Source organism: Orcinus orca, chromosome 1 (assembly GCF_937001465.1).
Source record: "Orcinus orca chromosome 1, mOrcOrc1.1, whole genome shotgun sequence".
Taxonomy (NCBI): domain Eukaryota; kingdom Metazoa; phylum Chordata; class Mammalia; order Artiodactyla; family Delphinidae; genus Orcinus; species Orcinus orca.
Window position 1 is genome coordinate 51,651,921 of NC_064559.1, and position 26,307 is coordinate 51,678,227.

General features: G+C 42.5%; 1 protein-coding gene across 1 annotated transcript; it reads left to right on the plus strand.

The window, feature by feature from the left end:
- Positions 1 to 1,552: 1,552 nt before the first annotated feature.
- Positions 1,553 to 19,678, plus strand: NPHS2 (NPHS2 stomatin family member, podocin). The gene is made up of 8 exons (XM_004269811.3): positions 1,553 to 1,882; positions 5,771 to 5,874; positions 9,319 to 9,391; positions 10,996 to 11,078; positions 13,442 to 13,645; positions 16,358 to 16,413; positions 17,755 to 17,833; positions 18,886 to 19,678. The coding sequence occupies exons 1-8, from the start codon at positions 1,609 to 1,611 to the stop codon at positions 19,162 to 19,164; spliced, it is 1,152 nt and encodes a 383-aa protein (XP_004269859.1). The 5' UTR covers positions 1,553 to 1,608; the 3' UTR covers positions 19,165 to 19,678.
- Positions 19,679 to 26,307: the final 6,629 nt, after the last annotated feature.

Sequence of the window (26,307 nt, forward strand, 5' to 3'; positions counted from 1 at the left end):
AATTAATTCATAACAGAATCAAAGGCTGAGAAAAAAAATCAATAAATGCTACAGTTTCATGCTTTTCCAAATACAGAAATCTTTTCAGGATGATAAAAAGACTAATTATGTTAAATATCAACTATTAATTTTGAGTGAATACTAAATAATCATGATACTTTTCCCCCTATGGGCCAAATGCAGCTTCAGAATTTTTTTCAGTATAGTGTTCTGGGCAGGAACTATTAATTGAGTCAGGCCCTTGAGAGGAAACATTTGTTCTCCCTATAATAATAATCAGGTTTAGAGAGTAAAAAACAAATCTATTTAAGTTACTTTATTACTAATCTTTTCATTACTTTATTCCCAGTGGCCTAGCATGGCATATATGGAAGAAAGTAATGGAATGGTTTTTCCAGAGCCAACTTGAGTTACTTCAGGTCCTCATTCTTTAATAAAACTTTTTGAGAGGAGAAAAAGCTATCACTATGTGAACTCAATAAATACTGAAAAATTTAAAGTAAGTGAACAATACAATAATGTGATCTGAGCTATCTGAGTAGAGTCATAAATCTCTACTTTGAATGGTTGTCTAGACCAACCTAGCATTCAGTGAGGAAATTACTAATAGAGAATAAAAAAGAAATAGATCTATTCAATGTTTCAATTTCCTCAGATGCAGGTGGGGCAGCTACCCCAGTTTGCTGCTGGATGGAGCATGGCCAGTGAACCTTAAAAAAGCAACACTCCTGCCTTCATCAAAGAAGCATGGGAACAGAGCCTAGCCAAGGACAAAAGTGTTCCTTTCCTAAAACAGAAGTTAAATCAGATCCCTTCCCTTTTGATTCTTCAAGAAGTAACATCATCAACAGGCTTAAGCATTAGTAAAAATAATAATAGATTAGTAAAAATAAAGAAATATACATAAGAGAGAGAGAAGAGGTCTGGAGGGAGGGAGAGAGAGAGAGAGAGAGAGAGAGAGAGAGAGAGTTCTGGGAGAATTTTCCTCTCCTTCCCCCTTTTAAAACCTAAATGTTCCCAGGAGTAGTCAGTCAACACCTTTACCAGTGAAAATCTCAGCAGAAAGAGTAGGGCCAGGATATAAAATAAATTAGGAGAAAGAGGAAAGGTAACCTTGGGAAGATCTTAAGGGGGAAGACGGGGTTGCTTGAGGAGAAGTTTCTAATTTTACCTTAAAGTTACCCTAACTGGACGACCTTTTCTTTCCCGTAAGCTCTTTAGTCTTAAGCGAGGACCACATACCCCATTCTATACGATATTTACAAATCATAAAGCAAAATGCCATCGCACCTTCAGCGGTTTGCGGGCCTCCGTAGTATTTCAGCTCAAATTTTCGTCTCTAGAAACACATTTTAAAACGCCATAAATTGGCACATGGGTTTTCACAAAAACTCAGTGTTGAAGGTGGCACCAAGTCTCAGGGGTGGCGCGCCCTGTCCACAGCTCCCCTGAGAAACAGCTGCCGGGTTTCACCCCGAGCAGAGCCCCGCCTGCCCACCGCCCAGGTCCCGCCCCCGCCCAAGGTCATTATAGCCCCCCCGGGACGCGCCCCGCATCCCTGCCAGCGACTTTGCAGGAACGGCGCTCCTGGATTCGGTCGTTCTGAGGATGGAGAAAAGGGCTCGGAGCTCCTCCAGAGAGGCCCACGGGAGAGGCAGCGGGTCCGCCCACAAAGAGAACAAGAGGGCGAAGGCCGAGAGGGGCGGCAGAGGCCGCGGGCGCCGGGACGCCGGGCCGGAGCAGCCGGCCCTCGGGCGGGCAGGGAGCCCGGGTGAGCCCCGAGCGCCTGCAGCCACCGTGGTGGACGTGGATGAGGTCCGGGGCTCTGGCGAGGAGGGCACCGAGGTGGTGGCGCTGCTGGAGAGCGAGCGGCCCGAGGAAGGTACAGCGGTCAGGCTGAGGCCCCGGGAGGGGGTGCGGCCTTTCCAAGTGGTAACCAAGGGGTGTCAATTAAGGTGCAATGAGGCACCGCACTGAGAGCTTCCGAGGCCAGAGCAGCCTGCTGGACCCGCTCAGCTTCCCAGGAAATGAAAGACGCGAGATAGGACCCACCGACCCCTCAGTGGTGGAGACCAAAATGCATCAGAAGAAATACAAATAACATCAGCTAAATACCACTGTTCTCAGGGGTCAGCCAAGGATGGGAGGTGGGAGGGAGTGTGATCCAGGTTGGGGACCAATTAACATGGTTCAGGGCAACTATGTAGTTTATTCTCCTCTCCTCATCAGACTTTCCTAAAAGTATTTTACACTTTGCAGTGATCATACTTTCTAAAAAGTAGAGGCAGCAGAGCCAAGTAGAGAAAAGCTAGATCTCAGTTTGAGTCTTAGCTAACTCTTTGATCATAGTCAGGGACTTAACCATGTATCAAATGGGGACAGCAATAGTACCCACCTCAGAGGGTAATTGTGAGGATAAAATGAGATAAGACACTCAAAGCACTTATCTTGCGCAAAGCCTGGAGGGAAAGAAAAAAACACCCTTGCAAGCTAAAAGAGGCAAGTTAGACCAAAGGGAGGGAATCACAGGGAAAGGTGTCTCTTTAGCTTCTGCAGGTGAAGGAACTCTTAGGAACAAATTTATCTGCTTCCAATCCTTTCTATAATGAGTGGAAGAAAAAACTCATTACACCTTAATTTCAGGGTGAGGGAGGTTTAAAGGAAGGTAAATAAGGAATAGTGTGTTATACTACTTTCTGCTGACTATGAAATTTTAACATTTCCTGGCTACCAGCACTGCCCTATGTGCTGTAGCACTGAAAGCTATGACTTGAGAAAGATTCCAGCAATTGGGATGTAGTTTATGTTGACCATGTTAATGCTGTTTTGCCTAACTGATGCCCTTTCATGGGTCAGAAACTTCTGGTCATTAAAGGGTTATTGGATTCACTGCTACAGTAGTGCTGATGTTAGAGGTCTGTAAGTATTGTGCTTCAGACCACATCGGTGGGGTAGGGAAGGAAGGGAGCCCCATTTTTGGAGCTCCTACTGTGTGCGAGGCACATGCTAGGTGTTTTACTGAGTATTATCATTCCCGTGTCACAGATGAGAAAAAATGCTGAGAAATTAAATAACTTGCCCAAGACCTACAGGTGGGAAGTGCAGAAGCCAGCATTCCAGAATAAAACAGTCTTATTGAAAAGCCCATCCTTGCAGGGTGCTGCCCCTGATTTCTGGTCATGGTTCCAGCACTGCCACCAACTAGCTGAGGCCTTGTGGGCCTCACTCAGTCTGTTCAGCTATAAAGTGACTAGAGCTTCAGGCCCCCCCAAGCAATGGATGAGCCCATTAAGGATGAGACACCCTTGCTGAGCCCTTGTCTGGGAGGTTTCTGTGGCTCCCAGAGGAAAGGGGAACAGACATATCAACATCCCCTCTCCTTCTCACTAGTACTACACTCCCACAGCCAGGCTACCTAAGATTTGGGAGAAACTAAGAGAAGCTTCATTTTACTGAAATGTTGAGGATTCTCAGACTGTCGTATCTCAAGGCGCTTCCTGCTTTAACATGTAGTGTTTCACTATTCACTTACACTAAACAAATTGGATATTCAAGGAACTCATTCTAAGAGAATAATATTTTGTGAGTAAAGCTTCAAGTTAGATTTGGGTATACATATTAGTTTTCTGTTCACATCCCTAACTGTGGTATGAAGGAATTTTGAGGACTTTCTTCACTTATAAAATATAAATTTTGTTGGTATGTGCATTTATTTATTTTTACTTACCATGGTTACCACTGGCAAATGAAATATATTTATAAGCTAGCAAACATGGCAATAACACTGTTATTGCTCTTAGGGAAGAATATTGCAAAAACTAATATGATGTTGATAGAAACACCTCTCCCAAAACTGCATTTCCCAGAGTAGGTTGCATGAGAAATAAATTCCATAGAACATGAAATTGCTTGGAGAAGATATCGCCTGGTCAAATGTTTGGGAAATACTAGGTTAAACAAAGCAAAGAATGCTTCTTTGCTGCAGGGATTCTCCTAGCTTCAATATGCCAGTGACTATTGGGAAGCTCCAGGAGTGGGATACAGTACACAATATTTCCTAAACTTGTTTGCTCCAGGAACACTTGCTTTGTGGAGCACCCTGGAGGATTAGTGTTCCGTGGGACACCATTTAGGAACTGCCATACATTGGCATTTAGCACCGAATTTGGTTTTGTGCTGGTGCAGCTTGTATATCTGCCCTCTTCGAGTAATCTGCACATCAATTTGGTGATGACCTTTCCAGTTATTTTGCAAGCATGGAAATCAAATTTTCAGGCCTACTAATTAGTTATCCATTTCCTTCCCATCCCTTAAAAATAGACTTTTCACCATTTCTAATTTTAGTCACCTATTCCTCTATAAGATTTTTAAACTGACAAATAGTATCCCTTTGGCCAGTTTTCTAGTACCTGTGGATTAAAATTCTTGAGATTTCTATAACCATTACATTTAAATCATTTTCAGTATCCACTTCTCCTTCCTTCCTACATTCAACAAGTATTTATTGAGCACCTGTATGTGTCAGGCACTATTCCAGTCCTGGGACACGGTTTAAACAAGACAAGGCCCCAAGAAGCTTATGTCCTTGAGACTGAATTTTCCCTGATACCATTTCATTTATCACCCAAGCAACCTGGATGGCCTGAACTCCAGTTCCATATCACTTTTTTATAGGCACAAATGGGCTAATATTACCCCATATAGGTGATTTTCAAAGACTGTCTAAAGATCCACACCTGAAGCCAAAGGGGCTCTCATGGAGGAATTTCAGATATTGGGGCAAGTGGTAGATGGAGCTGTAATTTCAGGGAAGATGAACCTCTGGACACATGTGGTTTGAACCACTTCAAATAGAAGAAACTATGCAGAGAGGGACAAAGGGTCCTGTTTTTTGTCAAAATTATACTTCTAGAGGATACTAAGGAAATATCACCTAAGTATGGCTGTGTGTGTGTGTGTGTGTGTGTGTGTGTGTGTGTGTGTGTGTGTGTGTGTATGCCTTTTTGGCACATGCATATAAAAGGAGCACAGCTTCTGTCGTCTAGTTGGAAATGGATAGCTCAAAAGTAAAGCCAATCGTGTCTAACAAACTTGACAGCAATCTGCTTTTCACACTGAAAAATAAAGACTTAAATGGAACCTTTGTAATGCTAAGAGCCTTTGGAACATAAATCTATTTTGTAGCAATTTTATTGATCGTGTATTTTTAAGGTACCTCTTTAAGAGGGGCTCAGATAGAAAAAGTACTTTTGTAGCAGTTACCACTAGGTAAACATGAGTTTTAAATGACAACACCAGACATGTAAAAAAACACAGTTTGGTGCTTTTATGTTTATATGTCATTTCATTCTTATGCCAGAGATATGAGCTATTCCACGAGATAGTTATTATGAAATAGTTATGCAATAGCATTTCCTTGAATAGATGAGGAAACTGAGAGGTTGTGTACCTTGCTTAAGGTCATTTGGACAGAAAATGGTGGAGCCAGAACCAGAACCCAGACCTTCTGCCCAGATTCTGTGGTTGTTCCAGTGTACCCTCCACTGCCTTTCCAGGAGCCTGCTCCACCTTCCATCTGCCCACAAAGCCCTTCACACAGACCGTGCCCTCGGCTCTGGGAACTGACCACGCTGATATCCAGCTCGTTCCTATTTCCAGCAAAGTCAGCAAACTGCTCTGACCCTAATACCAAGGACTGGACTAGAGGTGCTAGTCAGTGAATATGGTGAAGTTCCAATATAATTATTCTTTTGCTTTTTTTTTTTTTAAGGTACCAAGTCTTCCAGTTTAGGGGCTTGTGAGTGGCTTCTTGTCCTCACATCCCTGCTCTTCATCATTGTGACCTTCCCTTTTTCTATCTGGTTCTGCATAAAGGTGAGATTCCATGAGGACCCAATAAGTAATTTCCTGGTGCCTCTCACTGACCGCACCATGTCCACTCTCATTTCTGTGTTTTGGTACGTGCTGTCTGCTCTGCATGGAATGCCTTCACTCCCACTCACCTTCCAGGAGAGCTCTTACTCTTTATACCTGCTCAGAGATAACTGTGAAGCCTTCCTTGACTCCTCCAGACTGTCATTCCCTTCCTTGTGCTCTCGTGTCATCCTACTTTCACATCAATTCTAGCAATTACCACATGTATAATATTTGTGGATACACAATCGCTGCCATTAGACTGAGAGTCCCTTCAGGACAGGAGCTAAGTCTAGTTCATCGACACTCTATAACACAAAGACCAGCCCAGAAGAGGTCATGATGCCTACTCCTGACACCTCCAGGAAACTTCTCAGGCAGCTTCTATAGACCACAGATGATAATTATCTTGGGCCCACAGGTGGTTACACATGGCTGTCCCTGAAGTAAATGAAGACCTGTGTCAGTTTGGGAAGCACATACCAAGGTGGAATTAGAAGTGCAAGAGATTTATGGGGTGGCATTGTCTGTGAAAGATTAAGGGGAGAGAGAATAAGAGTAGGCAGGGAAAACCTTCAGAGGATGATGCAGATCTGACACCTCTGATATGAGAAGGGGAAGGAAGGATTGGACAGAGTGCCTCAGACTGTGGGATACCTCCAAGAAAGTCTTGGCCAGACTGAAAGGGAGCTCCAGAGCCAAGTTTGCCTCATAGATGAGTCTCACAATGGGCAGAAATGGCCAAGCCCTTGTATCCCTGCCATTCTTAGTCATTGGCCAGAGCTGTCAGGGAAGAGCATGTCCTTGGCTGGAACGCTACAGATGCTGCCGGGGCTGTGGCCGATTTCACTCCCCACACAAGCTCTCCTTCCTCTTCTCCTTCGTCTTTGTGAAAGGGTGTTGGATTTTGTCAAATGCCTTTTCTTCCCGCATTGAGATGATTACATGGTATTTGCCCTTTATTCTGCCCTTTATTCATTGAATTTTGGATGTTAAATCAACTGTGTATTCCTAGAATAAGTCCCACTTGGTTATGATGTATAATCCTTTTTATATATTACTGGAGTCAAGTTGCTGGTTGTTTGTTGAGGATTTTTGCATTTATATTCATGAGAGATACTGGTCTGTAGTTTTCTTGTCTTGTGATATCACTGTCTTGTTTTGGTATCAGGGTAATACTGGCCTCAGAGAATGAGTTGGAAAGATTTCCCTCCTCTTCTATTATTTGGGAGAATTTGTGAAGAACTGGTATTAATTCCTCTTTAAATATTTGGCAGAATTTACCAGTGAAGCCATCTGGTCCTGGACTTCTCTTTGTGGGAAAATTTTAAACTACTAATTCAATCTTTTAATTCTGGATCTTTTTCATTTTTCTTTTTCTTCTCGAGTCAGTTTTGATAGTTTATGACTCTGTAGGAATTTGTCCATTTCACCTGTTACTAATTGGTATATAGTTGTTCACAATATTTTCTTTTATAATCTTTTTTATTTCTGTAAGGACAGTAGTGATGTCTCTGTCATTCCTCTTTGACTCCTGATTTCAGCAATTTGAATCTCCTCTCTTTTCTCTTGGTCAGTCTCGCTAAGTATTTGTCAATTTTGTTGATCTTGTCAAAGAACCCACTTTTGGGTCAGTTGATTTTCTCTGATGCTTTTCTATTTTCTATTGCATTTATTTCCACTCTAATCTTTATTTTCTTCTTCCTGTTTACTTTGGGTTTACTTTGTGCTTCTATTTCCAGTACATTAAGGTAGAAAATTAGGGTATTATTTTGAGATATTTCTTCTCTTTTGTTATAGGCATTTACAGCTATAAATTTTCCTTTAAGCACTACTTTAGTTACATTCCATATGTTTTGGTACCTTGAGGTTTTGTTTTCATTCATCTCAAAGTGTTTTGTTTTTTTTAATAAACTTTATTTATCATTGTGTTCTGAATTTACAGCATTTTTAAAATTTATTTACTTTTTATTTTTGGCTGCATTGGGTCTTTGTTGCTGTGTGCGGGCTTTCTGTAGTTGCAGTGAGCCAGGGCTACTCTTTGTTGCAGTGCACAGGCTTCTCATTGTGGTGGCTTCTCTTGTTGTGGAGCATAGGCTCTAGGCACGCAGGCTTCAATAGTTGTGGCTCGCAGGCTCTAGGGCGCAGGTTCAGTAGTTGTGGCACACAGGCTTATTTGCTCCACGGCATGTGGGATCTTCCTGGACCAGGCTCGAACCCATGTCCCCTGCATTGGCAGGCAGATTCTTGACCACTGCGCCACCAGCGAAGTCCCTCAAAGTGTTTTTTAATTTCTTTTGTGATATCTTCTTTGACCTATCAGTTATTTTAGAGTGTGTGATTTGATTTCCATATATATGTGAATTTCCCAAATTTCCTTCTGTTATCAATTTCTAATTTCATTCCATTGTAATCAGAGAATATACTTAGTGTGGTTTCAATCCTTTTAAATTTATTGAGTTTTTTTTATGGCCCAGCATATGGTCTGTCCTGGAGATGTTTCATGTGTGCTTGAGAAGAATATGTATTCTGCTATTGTTGGGTGGAGTTATGCATAGCTATCTGTTAGGTTTAGTTTGTTTATAGTGTTGTTCAAGTCTTTTCTTTCCTTGTTGACCTTCTGTTTAGTTGTTTTATCCATGATTGAAAGTGGGATAGTAAAGTCTCCAACTTTTATCATTGAATTGTCTATATCTACCTTCAGTTCTTTTGGTTTTTGTTTTATATATGTTGGAACTCTATTTTTAGGTACATATATGTTTACCATTGTTATACTTTCCTAACACATTGGCCATTTTATCGTTACACAATGTCCCTCTTTATCACTAATAACATTTTTGCGTGTTTGTTTTAAACTTCATTTTGTCTGATATCGGTATAGTCACTCCTACTCTCTTTTGGTTACTCTTTGTGTGGTATAGTTTTTTCTCTTTTTACTTTCAACCTATTTGTATATGTAAATAGAAAGTGTATCTCCTACAGACAACATATAGTTGGCTACAGGCTCTTCCTGAAGGGTGATCTGAGCACCTGCATGGCTGCCGTAAGGTCTGTAAATAGCTAATGAGTGATGCATGTAAAAGCTCATAATGCATCAGTCACAGCAATATACAAGATGAAATATGCTGTGACTACTTTGATTGGTGGAACCAATTATTTTTTAGATAACCATGACTCTCTGATCAAAATTCTGTCCACAGTCTCAAAAATTTTATACTTTTTCATTGGTTTCTGAAATTCTTCATTTACTAAGTATATATTTTAGAAATGTAAGTATTAACAGAAATTTTTTCTTGGTTCTCAAAGCCAAAGATTTCTGATACCTAGGATCACTCTCACACCAGGGTCTTCTGAAGACTTCATTTTAATCTCTTGGAGTGATTCAAAAGTGTTAAATTCCTTTAGGTTATACAGGAGTATGAGAGAGTAATTATATTCCGACTGGGACATCTGCTTCCTGGAAGAGCCAAAGGCCCTGGTAAGAATGATCTTTTTTACCCCTCCAGAGACTTGCCAATTTCTTCAATCCATGCATGTTTGTAATACAGCCCTCAGATTACATGAAGTAACTTGATTCATGATATCTTCATTTTTCAATCTGTTACTTGTAACACAGGTTATTAAGAAATTCTTCAGAGAGCATTACTACCAGGTCACAGTGACCAAAAGAGAGAGTGGATGCAAAAAGCTGAATGCCAGGGCCAGGCTGGCTGGAGTAGCAAGTAGGCTAGGACCTAAGACCAGGCACTGGTTTGAGTAGAACATGTAAGTGGTCTGAGTCCTGTGAATTCTCAGAGCAAAACTGAGCTAGTTCAGGATCCAGGGAATCAGAACACACCAGGCTAGATAGGCAAAGTTCAGCATCCAAGTAACAAATTGGCCTTCAGTTCATGGAAATTTAAGAAACATAGATTAAGCACTTCCCGTGTTTCATTGTTTAACTACAAAGGATATGAAGATGGATGAATTAGACATGGTCTCTAGTCTCTAGGACCTTAAAGTCTTACAGAGTTTGTATCCAGAAGTCCAAGCTGATTATGGGGCACAGATAGAAGTATCGTTAGTCTGAAAAGTCTAATAGTTGGGGTTTGAAGAGCTAATCCAGGAAGACATGAGAAGAAGCAAACTCTCACTGTGCACAGATTGGAAAGGGTCCAAGTTCCAAGCCAGCTTTACAGAAACAGATAGAGAATAGACACCAGACTAGGAGACACAAATCAGTTTGAAGATTCAGAGGCAACAGATTGGTTCACACAAAAATAGAACCAGACCCTGTAGTTCCAGAACAGGGACTGCCTTGTTCTGGTTCTAGTTTTTGGTATCCTTCTCAACTGGGTCTGAGAAGGGCTAGTAACTGGGTGGCTCCTCAGAGAGATCATGGGTGCTTGAGGTACTGCTGATTCCAACAAAGCTTTGGCTCTTGTACAAGCCTACAGTGTCCAGTGGTCTCTCAGAAAATCTCAATAAATCAATCTAAAATATTGATTGCACATTGACCCTATACATTATATTGGGTGGGTGAGGACTAACTAGCCAACCAGAAGGCTGGTATCATGATGTTGCTATTCTGATTCCTTTGGGGCTCACATTTTAAGAAATACCACATGGAGGTTGCTGGCTCTAAAATTCTTACACACATGGATTCAAGAAATAGTTTTACAGAGCACCCAAAAGGCACTAAGGCTAACAGGAATGCATAAGATGCTCTTGTTATAGAGTTTAAATCTAGTGAAGGAGACAGATGTGTAACCCAATATCTGGACAGGTCAGCACCATGACCAAGGTGACCATACAGCCCATTTTGCTGGGGATAATCCCTGTTTATTTATGCCTGTTGTCCTGGTGTAAGTCATAATAGTGCTCTCCTTTCACCCTCAAAAGTGTCCCAGCTTGAACAACAAATTATTTGGTAGCCTTAGTAACAACAAACACACCATGGGTGGAGGTGGGATATGGGGAGGTCTATGGGCAGTTGGAGGCTAAGAAAAGCAATGCAACATGCAAATTGATGCCAAAAGAGTGAACCCCAAATGGCCTCCATGCTAGCCATTCACCTATCACTTCCCCTGCCCCCTCTTCTAGGCCTTTTCTTCTTTTTGCCCTGCCTGGATACCTACCACAAGGTTGACCTTCGCCTCCAAACCTTGGAGATACCCTTTCATGAGGTAAGCCAAGTGGTGGATTTTGCTTTCTTTCTACATTTTCCCTGGCTGAGCTACCACTTCTGGCCCAGAGGAAAATGACTATTTTTGCTCAAAAGTAGAAAAGAAAAAGAGATATGGGCTACATCAAAATTTAAAACTCCTTTACAACAAAGGACACAATCAACAGAATGAAAAGGCAACTTACAGAATGGGAAAAAAACTGCAAATACTATATCTGATAAGAGGTTAATATCCAGAATATATAAAATCTTATAACTCAACAACAAGAAAGCAAACAATCCAATTAAAAATGGACAAAGGCCTTTGTGATGGTTAATTTTATGTGTCAACCTGGCTAAACCATGGTACCCAAATATTTGGTCAAATACATCTAGATGTTGCTGTTAAGGTATTTTTTTTTAGATAAGATTAATATTTAAATCAGATGACTTTGAGTAAAGCAGATTGTCCTCCATATATGGTAGATAGTATATATACTTGACTTGAATAGACATTTCAATACAGACTTGAATAGACATTTCTCCAAAGCAGATATACAAATGGCCAAAAAACACATGAAAAGATGCTCCACATCACTAATCATCAGAGAAATGCAAATCAAAAACACAATGAGATACCACCTCACATCTATCAGGATGGCTCTTATTAAGAAAAAAACAGAAAATAATAAGTGTTGGCAAAGATGTAGAGAAATTGGAACCCTTGTATACTGTAGGTGGGAAGGTAAAATGGTGCAGCTACTGTAGAAAACAGTATGACAGTTCCTCAAAAAATTAAAAATAGAATTACCATATAATCCACCAATTCTACTTTTGGATATAAATGCCAAAGAATTGAAAGCAGGGTACTGAAGAGACGTTTGTATACCTATGTCCATAGCATCATTTTTTTTCACAATGGCCAAAAGGTGGAAGCAATCCACATGCCCATTGATGGCTGAATAGATAAACAAAATGTATATGCCGACAATGGAATAATAATCAGCCTTAAAAAGGAAAGAAATTCTGGCATATACTACAACATGGCTGAACCTTGAGAAAAGTATGCCAAGTGAAATAAGCCAGTCACAAAAAGACAAATACCGTATGATTCCATTTATATGAGGAACATAGAGTAGTGAAATTCAGAGCAACAGAAAGTGAATGATGGTTGCGGGGACTGCCGGGAGGAGAGAATGGGGAATTGTTCACCAGTTTTCAGTTTTGCAAGATGTAAAGAGTTCTGGACACTGGTTGCCCAACAATGTGAATGTACTTAACACTACTGAATTGTGCACTTAAAAATGGTTAAGATGGTGAATTTGATGTTTTGTGTATTTTACCACAATTAAAAGTTAAATGTAGAGATAACATCTAGACTTTCCTGTTACTGATTCAGATTTATAAGCCTTTCCTAAACTGTCTCCCACTTTCAGTCTGAGGTTCTTTCTCATTCTTTCTTTTGGTAAATGGAAATGTGAATAAAAATAATATACTTTTAAAAGGCTTATTTTATATAATAAAATATAAAAAGGAGTAAAACTTATACCTAACCCTATCACCCATAGAGTTGATATTTTAGAATGTATCCTTTCAGACTTTTCTATATATGTGGTTGTAGTTTCAGACATATATATGTGTGTGCATTTGTTTGTATATATATATATATCACACCATACATACTATTTTGCAACATGTCTTTTTTCACAATCTATTGTTATCACCTTTTCATATATTACCTATGTTTCTACCTCTTTGTTTTAAACAGACACACAGCATTTCATCGTATGGATTTTACTCAACTAATTGAGTAACTGGAATTTACTTAACTAATTCCCTAGTGTTGATATTATTTCTACTTTTTTTATTACAATAAGCAATACTATGAATCATATCCTTGCAGCTAAACCCTTGAAATATATCCTTGTGATTAATGTCTAAAAATGGAAATGTTGTGCACATACATCTTTTAGGGCTTTTGATATGTATCACCAAACTGCCCTCTAGATGCACACTCAATACATTTGAGCGCTTGTTTCCCAGAACATGTTGCTCTTTTAGGAGATTTTTTTGGCATCGGTTTTAAAAGACCTAATATACAATCAACTGAATGTTTTAATGTAAGAAAATTATTCCTGATTTTTTTTTTACAAAAGGATTTATAAGATTCCTTGAAATTGTGAGTTCTTTAGTATATTTAATACAAACTCCATAATTTAAAAAAAAAACACGTCTATTTTGATTAAAGGGTGAGCCAACTACTCTTTCTTCTTACCATCATCTTACGCTGAGAAAATACCCTTTGAACATATTTAGCTCCTCTATCCTCATGTGGGAAAGGAACCCAAGAATCAGGGTTGTCATCCAAATTTTTTTTCTGCCTAGGTTGTAACCAAAGACATGTTTGTAATGGAGATAGACGCCATCTGCTACTACCGAATGGAAAATGCCTCTCTTCTCCTAAGCAGTCTTGCTCATGTGTCCAAAGCGGTCCAATTCCTTGTGCAAACCACCATGAAGCGTCTCCTAGCACATCGATCCCTCACTGAAATTCTTCTAGAGAGGAAGAGCATTGCACAAGATGTAAAGGTACTTAGATGAATTTAACACCAAGTATGCTGAAGTATCCCTTTATCTTTTATTCCTTTCTTCATTGGCCATTTACTGAATCTTCCATGTGCCATGCATTCAAAGGTACCGTCCTGTAAGGAGCTGACAGTTAAGAGGTTGCCAAATTGACCCTGAGCCAATCATAGGCACCAATCTGTGCTGATTAGTCAGTCATTGCCACAGTTTTTGTTCTCAAAACAAAAAGTGGCTTTAGACTCATTGTAAAGTGCCCACATAGCACAAGGTGGGGGGGGGGGGGTGGCAGCTGGCAGGGGTGGTGGCGCTGGACAGCGTGGGTTGGTGGGACACAGAGATGATAAGGAATGCATCTTGGGACCTTACAGTCTAGTTGGGGAAACAAGCAAAGTTAGATAATGATAAGTTCAAATAAGACTTTCAGATGAAAAGAGGTAAGATGTCACAGACCCTTATGTGATTCATTACCCAATCCATCACCTAGATTTGATTGAGTTGGAATGATAGGAGGGAGAGAAAAGCAAGAGCTGCCTCACAAGCAGCAGCGTCTAGGCCGCAGGCAGCAAGCTCAGCGACCTTGCCCACAACCAGGGTAGGCATCTTCACTTCTTACCAAGACAAGCTGGCAAAGGTATTCAGAAGAGAGACGAGAACAAAGCAGCATTCTAGGCAGCTGGCCAGTCGGGTGGCAATTACCACCAGTGACGGAGCCTGTCATTGAGGCCATGAGGCACCCAAGCCCAGAACTGAGTTCGGAAGCTATGACTCGAGTCTGGCTGAAGGAAGACCTCAATAGAAGGAACTAAGGATCGAAGGCATTGATAATGATTGTGCCTGATGGGGCCTGAGCAGACACAGCTGAGAAGATGAAGTATCCAAATGTTCGTGACATGTCCAATTCATCACTGATAAAACTGGGACTAGCATCCTAGTGGAAAAAGGAAGAATTCAGGAAATAAGAGAAGCTGAAAGGAGAAGAAGTTAGAACAAGAAGACACAGGGGAGTTGCTGCTCTGGAATTTAAAAACCACTCACGTTTCTCCCCTCTGCCCTCCCTTCAGCCTCTCTTCCTGTTCATCCCTCCCCTCCAAAGGATAAAGGATAAGGTCCAGACAAGCTTGCCCTTGTTATGTTGAATTATAATTTATGCATTTACATATTTTTCTTCCCATGCCATGAACTCCATAATGTCAGGGGTCATATTTTATTCATCTTTTGTCCTCAGTACCTGGCATGGGGCTGTTACACAGCAGCCAGATACTGGGTTTTTGGATGAGCGGATAAATGACCCAACTGTTGTAGCCTCACCTCTTGCTGTCCTTCCCCCAGTGTATCTAATCCTCCAGCGGACTTAGTGTTTCTCCAGTGTTCAGTGAGTCTATGCTTCCATGCCTGCTCTTAGGCTGTTCCTCTGTACCAAATATTTCCCTTTTCCCTACAGGCAAAATCATATTGTTCTTTAAGATGTCACCTCCTCTATGAAGTCTTTTTCAACATTCCTTCCTCCCATCAACCCCCTAAATTAGTCTTATCAGGGTTCCCAATGCACTATTTATCTAGCCACCAAGAAATCATCAGAAATAAGTTAAAAAGGAAAAAGAGTATGGCCCGCATATTGCTCCATGCCCTGCCCCCCTTTCCAGAACACACAATTCATTTTCTTCCCACTCCTGGGATGGGGAGGTGGGGAAGATGCGTGCCACAACAGGAAGTGAAAGCACCTGTAAATGAATATCATATGGAAGAGACTATCATATGAGAGAGAGACTAAAGATTTTGGTTCTCTAATAAATGCATTTTAGAACAAATTTAGCAAATATACCATCTCTATTATTTCCTATTGCTTCTGTAACAAATTACCACAAACTTGATGGCTTAAACTACCACCAATTTAACCTTACAGTTTTTAAAAAAAAATATCTATTTATTTATTGGCTGCATCGGGTCTTAGTAGCGGTGCGCAGGCTCTTGGTTGTGGCGCACGGGCTTAGTTGCCCTGCGGCACATGGGATCCTAGTACTCTGAACCCGCGTCCCCTGCACTGGAAGGCGGATTCTTTACCACTGGACCACCAGGGAAGTCCCAACCTTACAGTTTTGAAGGCCAGAAGTCCAAAAGAAGTTTTACTGGGCCAGAGTCAAGGTGTCAGTCAGCAGGACTGGTTCCTTCTGGAGGTTTTGAGAGGAGAATTCATTTCCTTGCCTTTTTCAGCTTCAGGTGACCACCTGCATTCTTTAGATCATGGTCCCTTCCTCCATCTTAAAAGCACAGCACTCCAACCTCTGCTTCCATCATCACACCACCTTCTCCTCTTCTGTAGCCAGATGTCCCTCCACTTCCCTCTTATAAGGACACTTGCAGTTGCTTTTAGGGCCCACCAGCAAGATTCAGGATAAACTCCTCATTTTAACAGCCTGGAACTTAATTGCATCTGCAAAGTCTCTTTTGGGGTAACATTCACAGGTTCCAGGGATTAGGGCATGGATGTCTTTAGGAGCCATTAGTCAGCCTACCACACCATCTTTAATTCCACAAATATTTGTTGAGTGGCACTGTGCAAATTAAACAACTTTTGCAAGGCCCTATAACGTTAAAACAAAACAGGGAAGTACATAATGAGAAATGTGCTTTCTCAGTGCAATGGCTATCGGTGCATAGGGGTGCTCTCCTCCCACCTGGAGGTTGTTACTGACATCTAAACTCTTCCCTCCACAGGTTGCCTTGGATGCAGTGACCTGTATTTGGGGAATCAAAGTGGAGAGAACAGAAATGTGGGTAGGAAATTAACCAGGAAGAACAATATGATAAAGGGAGATATTTAGGTTTTATTCAAAACTTCTATTTGAAAAATTACTTTCATTGAATGAGTACTGTAGCCATATTGGCATAAATTTGGAAGAAAGAAAAAAATTTACCTATTATCTCATAGCCATAACATAACCACTGTAACATCTGGGCAAATTACTTTCATATTTCTATGGATTTAAACATTTTTAAAAGATAAAATTCACATAACATAAAACTCACCATTTTTAACCATTTTAAATTACAACTCAGTGGTTTTTAGTATATTCACAGAGTGATGCAACCACCACTACCATCTAATTTCAGAATATTTTTATCATCTACAAAAGAAAGTCTGCATCCACTAAGCAGGAATTCTTCATTGCCTCCTCAACCCCTAGCCCCTGACAACCACTAATCTACTCTCTGTCTCTCTGGATTTGGCTATTCCAGGAATTTAATATAAATATTATAATCACACAATCCGTGGCCTTCTGAGTCTGGCTTCCTTCACTTACCTTAATGTTTTCAGCATCCAACCATGGTGTAGCATGAATCAGTACTTCATTCCTTTCTATGGTCAAATACTATTCTATTGTGCAGCTGGCTATACCACATTTTGTTTATCTACTCATCAGTTGATGGACATTTGGGTTGTTTCCACTTTGGGACCATTATGAATCATGCTGCAATGAACATTCATGTGCAAGTTTTTGTGTGAACGTGTTTTCACTTCCCTTGGGTATATACCCAGGGGTGGAATTACTGGATCATATGGTAACTCCATATTTAACTTTCTGAGGAACTGCCCATTTTTCTATCTATGTATTTTTTTATAGTTACAATCAGGGGGAAAATACAATTTTGTATCTTTCATGCAATACATTAAGTATTGTTCTCATTTGGTCAGTTCTACCCTTTTCAAAATCAGTTCTCTTTTATAAACTTAGATGACTTCCCTCATTATTAATAGTACGGCTCTTCAAGGCTGTTCTTCATTATTGAAATTTAACAGCCGGGATTTAGATTAAACTTTAAGTGGGAAAATGTTCGTAGTATATCAACACAAAATTTGTTTCACTTGTAAAGAGAAAACCATAACTCTACTATAGCATCAGTGATAAGAAAAATCAGCCTTTGAGGCACTGCCCTGAAGCTGCTCTTCCCTGCCCACTGTCTGCGCAGAGGTCGGGGGCCACACACGCTGCTAAATCAGGATTCGCTGTGCGTCATGAAATGACAGCAGGGAAGGTGGCAGGTCTGTACGAAAGCTCCGGCTGCTAAAAGCAGTGCTGCACACCTACCTACTCATGCCCTTTCTCTTTCAGTAAGGATGTGAGGCTGCCAGCCGGGCTGCAGCACTCGCTGGCGGTGGAGGCCGAAGCACAGAGACAGGCCAAAGTGCGGGTGAGCCAGCCCTGAGCAGGCCGTCCTCCTGCACGGCTGCTCCTTGAGGATCCCCAGAGAATCCAAAAGAAGGCCTCCTCGTGGAGAACATTTCCCCTTCGCTCCTCACCTATTCATCCAGGCGCTGGGGGGAATCTGGCTCGTACCCACACCACTCTATTAAAATTGCTCTCCTCAAGTGTGTTAACAGCCTCCTAACTGACCAACGTAAGGTCTCTTTTCCTGTTACTCCCTCTCTCTGAAGTTATTGGTAACAGTGACCTGCTCCTTGAATCTTGCCTTCTCCCTCTCTCCCTAAAGGCATCTCCCCGTGCTCCATCCCTCTTCTCTAGCACTGGCATTTTTCCCTGGGTAATATCAGTCACCTGTCACCTCTAGGTTAATGACACCCCGACCTGTATCCCTAGCCCTGCACAAGCTCTGGAGGGACAACCACGATCAGGGCCCAATTCCCTCAACGCCAGAGCTGAGAGAAGGCTGTGCTACTCATAGCCTCTACTCAGGCATGCCAGGGAGAAGGTGTGGCTGCCGGCAGCTCCTGAGGATTGAGGTGTGGGCGGGAAGGGTGTTGGGAAGAGAAAATGAGGACTGGAGGGGAGGTGGATTTCCCTTAAAGAACAGAACGTAGGTAAAGAAAAACCCCTAACTATGTAAGAGGGTGGATAACTTTGGAGCTTTGGTGGAGGAGGAAGGCAGTCCTCTCGGCAGAGTTGCTTCTGGATCTCTGAGTCCAGTGCCCTTTGCCCACTTTAAGGCGACACCTTTCCTCTAAATGGCAAAATCCTACTACTCTTCCAAGGCCCACCAGACATAGTAACTCCCCTAACACTTCCTCTATACTTGTCATGGCCCTTAAAAACTTCTACCCTAAATTACAATTAACAGTGTAATCTCTCTGCCTAAATCAAGATCCTTAAGAACAAAAGATAGTCTGCTCACCTGTCACACAGTAGATACTAGTGCTTGTTTGTTGAGTCACGCTAAGTAGGATTAAAACCTTCATGGAGCGAAGAAGAAAAATCACTTTGCTTTTCTTCACATCCCTTGTCTAGATGATCGCTGCGGAAGGGGAGAAGGCTGCGTCCGAGTCCCTGAGGATGGCAGCCGAGATTCTATCAGGCACTCCAGCTGCTGTTCAGCTTCGGTACCTCCACACCCTGCAATCCTTGTCCACAGAGAAACCTTCCACAGTGGTTTTACCTTTGCCATTTGACTTGCTAAATTTCCTGTCTTCTCCAAGCAGTAGAACTCAAGGAAGCATCCCTTTACCAAATCCTTCCAAACCTGTTGAGCCACTGAACCCTAAAAAGAAAGACTCTCCCATGTTATAGGAGGAAACAAGGATAATGTGACTGCAAAGAGGGCTGCCATATAACAGCTACAGCCCTAAGCAAGGCCCTCTGTCCTCACTTCCTGCCCTTTGGTTGCCATGTGGAATGCCCTTGGAATGTATGAAGTCACAATGCAGCAACACACGAGAAGACAGTGAAATCATGTAATGACAGAGAAGCCATATAACATGCTTAGGTGGATCATCTAATCAGAGTAATTATGGGAAAGAGCTTTAGCCAGCATTCTACTTTGGAAAGAATTTTGAGTCTATATGTGGCTAAATTTTGACTTCTGAAGATGTAGTTCAAACGTCCTTTTCTCTGTATGCCCTCTGGTCCCTTTGGCAAGGTCTTTGTTGCTCCCACAGCCCTTTCTACATGTCCCTATCATTATGCTTATCACACTCTGTTGTAATCTTGAGATGCAGGCTTCTCTCCAACTCTCCATGCAAGTGACACTTCCGTGTTTCTGAGTGAATGAAAGAAAAAGAGATGTACTTAGGCTGGATATAAAATTTACACCTAATTAAAGAACTTAAAAGGAATTATTTTTATAGAGACTCTTTTTTTTAAATAGAGAAATAAAAGGACAAAAACATTTATCTGGTATATGTGGCTTAAAATCTGAGGAAGCATCACTATAAATATGGGGCTGATGTATTTTCAGGGTTGGCCCATACCCATCCCAGTGTACTGGTTTATTGGAGTTAAGGTAGCATCAAGGGTTGCTGGTCACTTTTCACCCCCACATGGATGGTTCCTGATTTCAGGTTGGCAAATGTTGGCAAGAGCAATGAAGGAGGAGGTAGGGCCATGCTGGTTCAGGCATAACCAGAAGCAGGAACAGAACAATAAGTGAATGCCAGGGTAGTAATGCAACAAGGGCCTTTATGACCCTTAATAATTCCTTTTAGCAAGGTTCTTTTTGTCAAAGGCAGATTTGCCTATATATCTGAGTGTCTGTGGTATCACCCATTGGTTGGTCTCCTCTGATGTCTGTCTCTAGTCAACATTTAAATTGCTCATTACCTTGCAGAGGCACCTTCCAGATCTGCTTGAGTAGTCTACGGTATGTTTAGGTACTTCCCAGCTGTTAAGGTAGGAGGGCTTAATGGGAAAGAATAATGGGGATAAGCTGCTATGAAACTATGTGCTAGGTGAAAGGGTATAATGAATAGTCAAAGGCAAATTCTTCAGAGACCAGTTAGGTGAGTTGATAGTGTTGTCCACAAGGTCCTAGCAGCAGAAATCTTCTCTTGAGACCCAGGTGCTATATTCCAACTGGTTACTGATCTTGAAATGATAGGTAGAGGACAAACTGAACAGTATAATCCAAATCTAGGATACATACTAGGGATACATACAGTTTTTCGCTGGAAATTTACAGAGTGGCAGTGTCTGAGTCAGTTCAGGCTGCTATAACAGAATTCCATAGACTGGGTGGTTTATAAACCACAGAAACTTATTTCTTGCAGTTCTGGAGCCTGGAAAGTATAAGATCAAGATGCCAGCAGATTTGGCATCTTGTGAGGGCTCACTTCCTGGTTCATAGCCAGCCGTCTTCTCACTATATCCTCACATGGCATAAAGGGGAAGAGAGTCCTTGGGGGTCTCTTTTATAAAGGCACTAGTCCCATTCACGAGGGCTCCACCATCATGACCTAATCACCTACCAAACACTAATACCATCACCTCCTAATACCATCACACTGAAGGTTAGGATTTCAACATATGAATTTGGGGGGTGGGGTGGGGGGAGGACACAAACATCCAGTCTATTGCAGGCTGTAAGCTGATAAAAGGGATAACATATTCTAACTTGGTATTGGAGTACACCACAACCAAACAACATGGTTGTAAGAGTGGAACAAGTCTATGACAATGGTATTCCAGGGCATTTGGGGATTGACAGTGACTCTGGTCTAGACCTGCATTTATTGCGCAGGCATGTGACTTAAGGGCTGGTGTACTGCAGGTTGTTGGACTCCAAATCACCAGAAAGAGGTCATCCTTTTTTATAGGACTAGAACAAATAATCCTAAAATTTACATAGAACCACAAAAGACCCAGAATTGCCAAAGCAACCCTGAGAAAAAAAAAACAACGCTGGTGGCATAACCCTCCCAGACTTCAGACTATACTATCAAGCTCCAGTAATCAAAACAGTGTGGTACTGACACAAAAATAGACACATAGATCAATGGAACAGGATAGAAAGCCCAGAAATAAACCCATGCACCTATGGTCAATTAACCTTCAACAAGAGAGGCAAGAATATACAATGGGGAAAAGACAGTCTCTTCAACAAGCGGTGTTGGGAAAGCTGGACAGCTACATGTAAATCAATGAAATTAGAATACTCCCTCACACCGCATACAAAAATAAACTCAAAATGGTTTAAAGACCTAAATGTAAGACATGACACCATAAAACTCCTATAAGAGAATATAGGCAAAAAGTTATTTGACATAAATCATAGCAATATTTTCTTAGATCAGTCTCCCAAGGCAAAAAAAATAAAAGCAAAAATAAATGGGACCTAATCGAATTTAAAAGCTTTTGCATAGCCAATGAAACCATCAACAAACTGAAGAGACAACCTATGGAATGGGAGAAAATATCTGCAAATGATGAGACCAACAAGGGGTTAATAACCAAAACATTGAAACAGCTCATACAACTCAAAAAAACACAGAGGGTCATCCTAAGGGGGCTTAGCAGGCCTACCTTAGAACTTCAAGGGCAACCCCAGCTCACCAGCATATCAGGGTAATGCTGGAGCTCTGCAGTTTGGACTCCCCTATATCTGGAAGGCCTAGCAGGTCATTCTGCCAATGCCTCTGTGTTCCATATTCTTGGAGATCATGTCTGGATGATAAAGTATGTTCCTCCTCATTAGATTGCTCCTGGCTGCTACAATGTTCTTTGGCAGAGTCTATCAGGACTGTGCAGGTTCTGATGTCCTCTAGAATTTTGGCTTGTGTGTCAATGCCATTGCTGAGTATTTGAGCTGAGCAATAAGTAGAGAATGTAGAAGTCAAATTCCTTCAAAGAGGGTTCATCAACTGCGCTTCTAGCTTTTCCTGAACTTGGGGAGGAAAAGTAGCACTGTAACTGAGAGCTTGGACTCTGCTGTCAGATATACCAGATTTGATCCAGACTCTGTAACTTATTAGATGTTTAACCTTGGACATGCAACTTATCCTGACATAAATGGGGATAAAAGTAGAACCCACCTCACAGAGTTGTTGTGACTAAATGCGATAATACATGTGAAGTGCTTAGCACAGTGCTTACATGAGGTAAATGCTCAATAAACCATGACTATTACTATATTTCTGGTTTTAGCCCAGTAGCTCTAAATGACAGTAATTGGGCTCAACCAAATGGGAGCCTGGCCTCGTATACAGGTTGTTGTCCCCAGGCTTCAAAGGTAGCCCCAATGGCTAGGAGCTCCTGTCCCAGGGTTGTTGTTCTTGGACAGAACCAGCTTAAGAGTTTGTATATGAGGTCTCCTGTATTAGAATCCTCCCCACAATATTTCAAGCATTTGTTTCAAAGGTGTAGAGCTCTTTAGCATGATAGTAAAGCAAAATCTAGACAGAAGAGAAGAGTTTCTTCTCTTGATGAGCAATAGTTCCGGCCAGAAATCAGATACACTCTTCTTTCTTACCTGGGTTTGACTATTTGGGTGGCCAGAGTGGAAAATGGGAATGGATTACCAGCTGTACCTTGTGAACTTCAGGATCTGCTGGACATCTGGGATGGAAATATCTTGTCTGCCAAAGAGCAGTTTGCCTTGGTGAGACAGATGATGGGAACTGTTAATCTTATCTTCAGACTTTCAAAATTGTTTCTCACAGCTGGCCTAGAGATAGCCTGAAGTATGCCTCTGTCAGATCAGGGGCTCATGGAACCCAACCCCTGCAAGTACAAGAGGATGGCCTCCAAACAAAAGCCACTGCAATCCAGAAAGGCATGCAGGAGCCCTTTCATCAGCCATTCCAGAACAACTGGAACACTGCCCAGGCCAAATGACATTGCTGTGTACTGGGATTGTCTAGGGAGCGTCTGGAAGGCTGCCTTCACTGGTCTTGCTCTCAGATGCACCACCTAAGAAGTCCTGCTTTCTGAAAAGCTGTACGTGGCAGAGCCCATCTTTGAGGTCAGGGGGATTGGTGGACTTGCTCAACAGTCCTGAATAGGAGATTGTCTTGAGGCTGTGGCAGACCTGGCTGGAATGAACTCTCCATTCTCCTGAGGCAGAGGTAGAAGTCCTGATGAATTCTAGACACTGCTTCCCATCAATATGGCTACAGAGGACCTCAGCCTCAGGCACAGATAGCAAGCACTCCTGTTTTGGAGGTATGCAGGCCCTAGGCAACAGGGCTACAGCAGTTAGACTCCTAATTTTAGAGCAGCTCCTCTGCTTCCTGTGGGGAAATGTTTGCTGGTAGGTGGCACACTTATTTAAAATTCCAGAAGTGGGCAAATAGTGCTCTAGAGATTTGGGGCCTACAAGCAGAATTCTCAGCAGTCTTTGAAAGTGAAATGCAAAATGTAGGTTCCCCAGGCAATATCAGAGTCACTGATCTCCAGCTAGGAAAGGCCAAGAACAAGAGGAAAGCCCAGTCAATGTGTGCCAGAAAGCACCTGACAAGTGACCTGACCACAGTCAAGTCAGTAGGACCATAGCAGAGGACCAGAACTCTTGGGAGAGAATCACACAGTGCCCACATGCATGGAGTTGGTCTGGGTGTGTGATGAAGAACCAGGCCTCGTGGACTGGGGACTTGCTCCAAGTTCTAGGATTCCTAAGACACTACCACCTTGGCTTCCCAGGGACGTGGACCACATCACCACTGAGACTGGGGACTGGGACCCAGTGGAGTGTGATGAGGCACCTCCAGTCAGCACGGCTGTCTGGACATCTGAACACAGGGTGGCTGCTCTCCTTCAACACAAGCACAACAGCCTCACCTGGCAGCCCCACGGACAGAGAAGTGTAGCAAGAGCTCCTCTCTCCACTCTGCTCAGGAGACCACCTCAGGGTGACCTTGAGATGTCGCAGGACTCAAGGACTGTCTAAAACTTCCCACACATCAGCTACTTGGGAAAGTGGAGGCTGCCCATGATAACTTTCAGGGAGCAGCAGTGCAGAGGCCTTCTCTGTAGCATACTTTTTTTTTTTTTTTAACCACCTAACATTCATGATGCCTTCCTACCAGCCTCCTGATTCTCTTTGGGCATTTCCTTCCCCCAGACTGTGTTCTGTCTTGGTGGAACAGCAGAGCAAGGTGTCCTTGCTTCCCTTTAAGGAAGCTAAAGAGATCCCTGAAGTCTTCTCACCATCCCTGGTACATCCATGGGGTGGTCTGTGACTACGAGGTAGCCTTTCTCCCTCATGGGACTTTAAGAATAATGTAAGGATGGAAGAGATGACTGGTGTTCATCTGGTGGTAGCAACTGGGTGAGATGGTGAAGCAGTTCTTGCTTCTGAAATCTAAAACTACCTCATCCTATCTGTTCCTAGCCTGATTCTTTAAGACTTTCCTTCAATCTCCTGAGCTCCCCAACATGCTTTCAATAAATTATCCTTTCGCTTGTGGTAAGAATGGCTTTTTGTGGCTCACAACCAAACCACCCCAACTAGGTCTATGGTACCAAACATCTCATTCTAATCGTAGTGGCACCAGGCATAACTCTGACCTTTAAGACAGACTTCCACCCGATGGAGCGGACACATTCTGAGGGGCAAGACGCTCATGTTCAGGGATGGGGGCTGCTGGTTTGCATGGAAATGATGACTCATTCCTACAAAGTAGGAAATTAATTTTTTAAAAAGTAGGCTGAAATCCCACTAAAAAGCCCCAAATTTGCTAGAATCATTCAAGAATCTCTTCAGGAAAGTGAAAAGGGTAGGGCTGGCTCTGCCCCAGCAAGTGGTAACTGGAAGCACGAGCCAGTAGCCTGAGCTGTGGCTTTCAGCTGGGCCATGAGCCTAGTCAGCTGTCTGAAGAATTTCATGTTTTCTTTCCCCAGAATTAAGAAGTCATCCAGTAGGCTTAGACTGACCCCAAACATTTTTGAGACCCACCTCACAAACACTTTGATATGTGTGGGCAAAGGCAGGCCTGACCAGTGGTTGGGCTTCAACAGGGCTGAGGACTCTGGAGTCAGAGGGTTTCTGAGGTTCAAGGAGCAGGCAAAGGCCTACAGTTCCAGGAGATAAATCCAAAGGAACACCAAGTATGCGGAGCCAAAGCAGGTGCAGAAAGCTCGGAGGTGTTTGGAGCCAGGGGGAGATAAAGCAAATGCAAGTGAGCCAGGAGCAGTGAAGTAGGATGGGCCCCTGCTGAGCGACTGCCCAGACGTCCATGTGTCATTTGCAACATATTTTTGCAGCTTAGTCCATCTCTAAGCCTAGATGCATCCAGGGTCACGAACAGAGCAGACAAATGAGGCAACAAAAGTTAAAAATGGAGATTCTGGGTGAATCTTCAGCAACACTTAGCCCCTGTGAAGGAAGCCGTCTGAGCAATGGCCTGGTGGCCCATCACCATTGTCAAACAATCCAGACACAGGTCCAGCAAGCTGGGGGCTCTGGCACCAATCAGCTCTGTGACCCTGGGGAGTCTTATACCCATTTGGGGCCTCTATTTCATTCTGAGAAATGGGGATAACAGTGTCTCCTCCACCTACTTTGCAGGGTTATTGTGAAGACCAGATAAATCTTAAGAATGCCTGAAATAAGAAATCTGAAAATGCTGCAGAAACCTAAGGGCATTATCAGGATCCTCTCTCTCTCCCTTTTTTTTTAGTTTATTTATTTTATCTATTTATTTTTGGCTGCATTAGGTCTGCGTTGCTGCACATGGGCTTTCTCTAGTTGCGGCAGGTGGGAGCTACTCTCTTCATTGTGGAGCACGGGCTCTAAGCACGCGGGCTTCAGTAATTGTAGAACGTGGGCTCAGTAGTTGTGCCTCGCCGGCTCTAGAGCATAGGCTCAGTAGTTGTGGCGCATGGGCCCAGCTGCTCCGTGGCATGTGGGATCTTCCCGGACCAGACCTCGAACCCATGTCTCCGGCATTGGGCAGGCAGACTCCTAAACACTGCACCAACAGGGAAGCCCAGGATCCTCTC

What these genes read in the sequence shown, in the direction of transcription:
- NPHS2 (XM_004269811.3), top strand. Translation starts at nt 1,609, where the DNA reads ATGGAGAAAAGGGCTCGGAGCTCCTCCAGAGAGGCCCACGGGAGAGGC. An exon ending in AAAGTGGAGAGAACAGAAAT is followed by an intron (nt 16,414 to 17,754) that starts GTGGGTAGGAAA and finishes TTTCTCTTTCAG; the next exon opens with TAAGGATGTGAGGCTGCCAG. An exon ending in AGAGACAGGCCAAAGTGCGG is followed by an intron (nt 17,834 to 18,885) that starts GTGAGCCAGCCC and finishes TCCCTTGTCTAG; the next exon opens with ATGATCGCTGCGGAAGGGGA.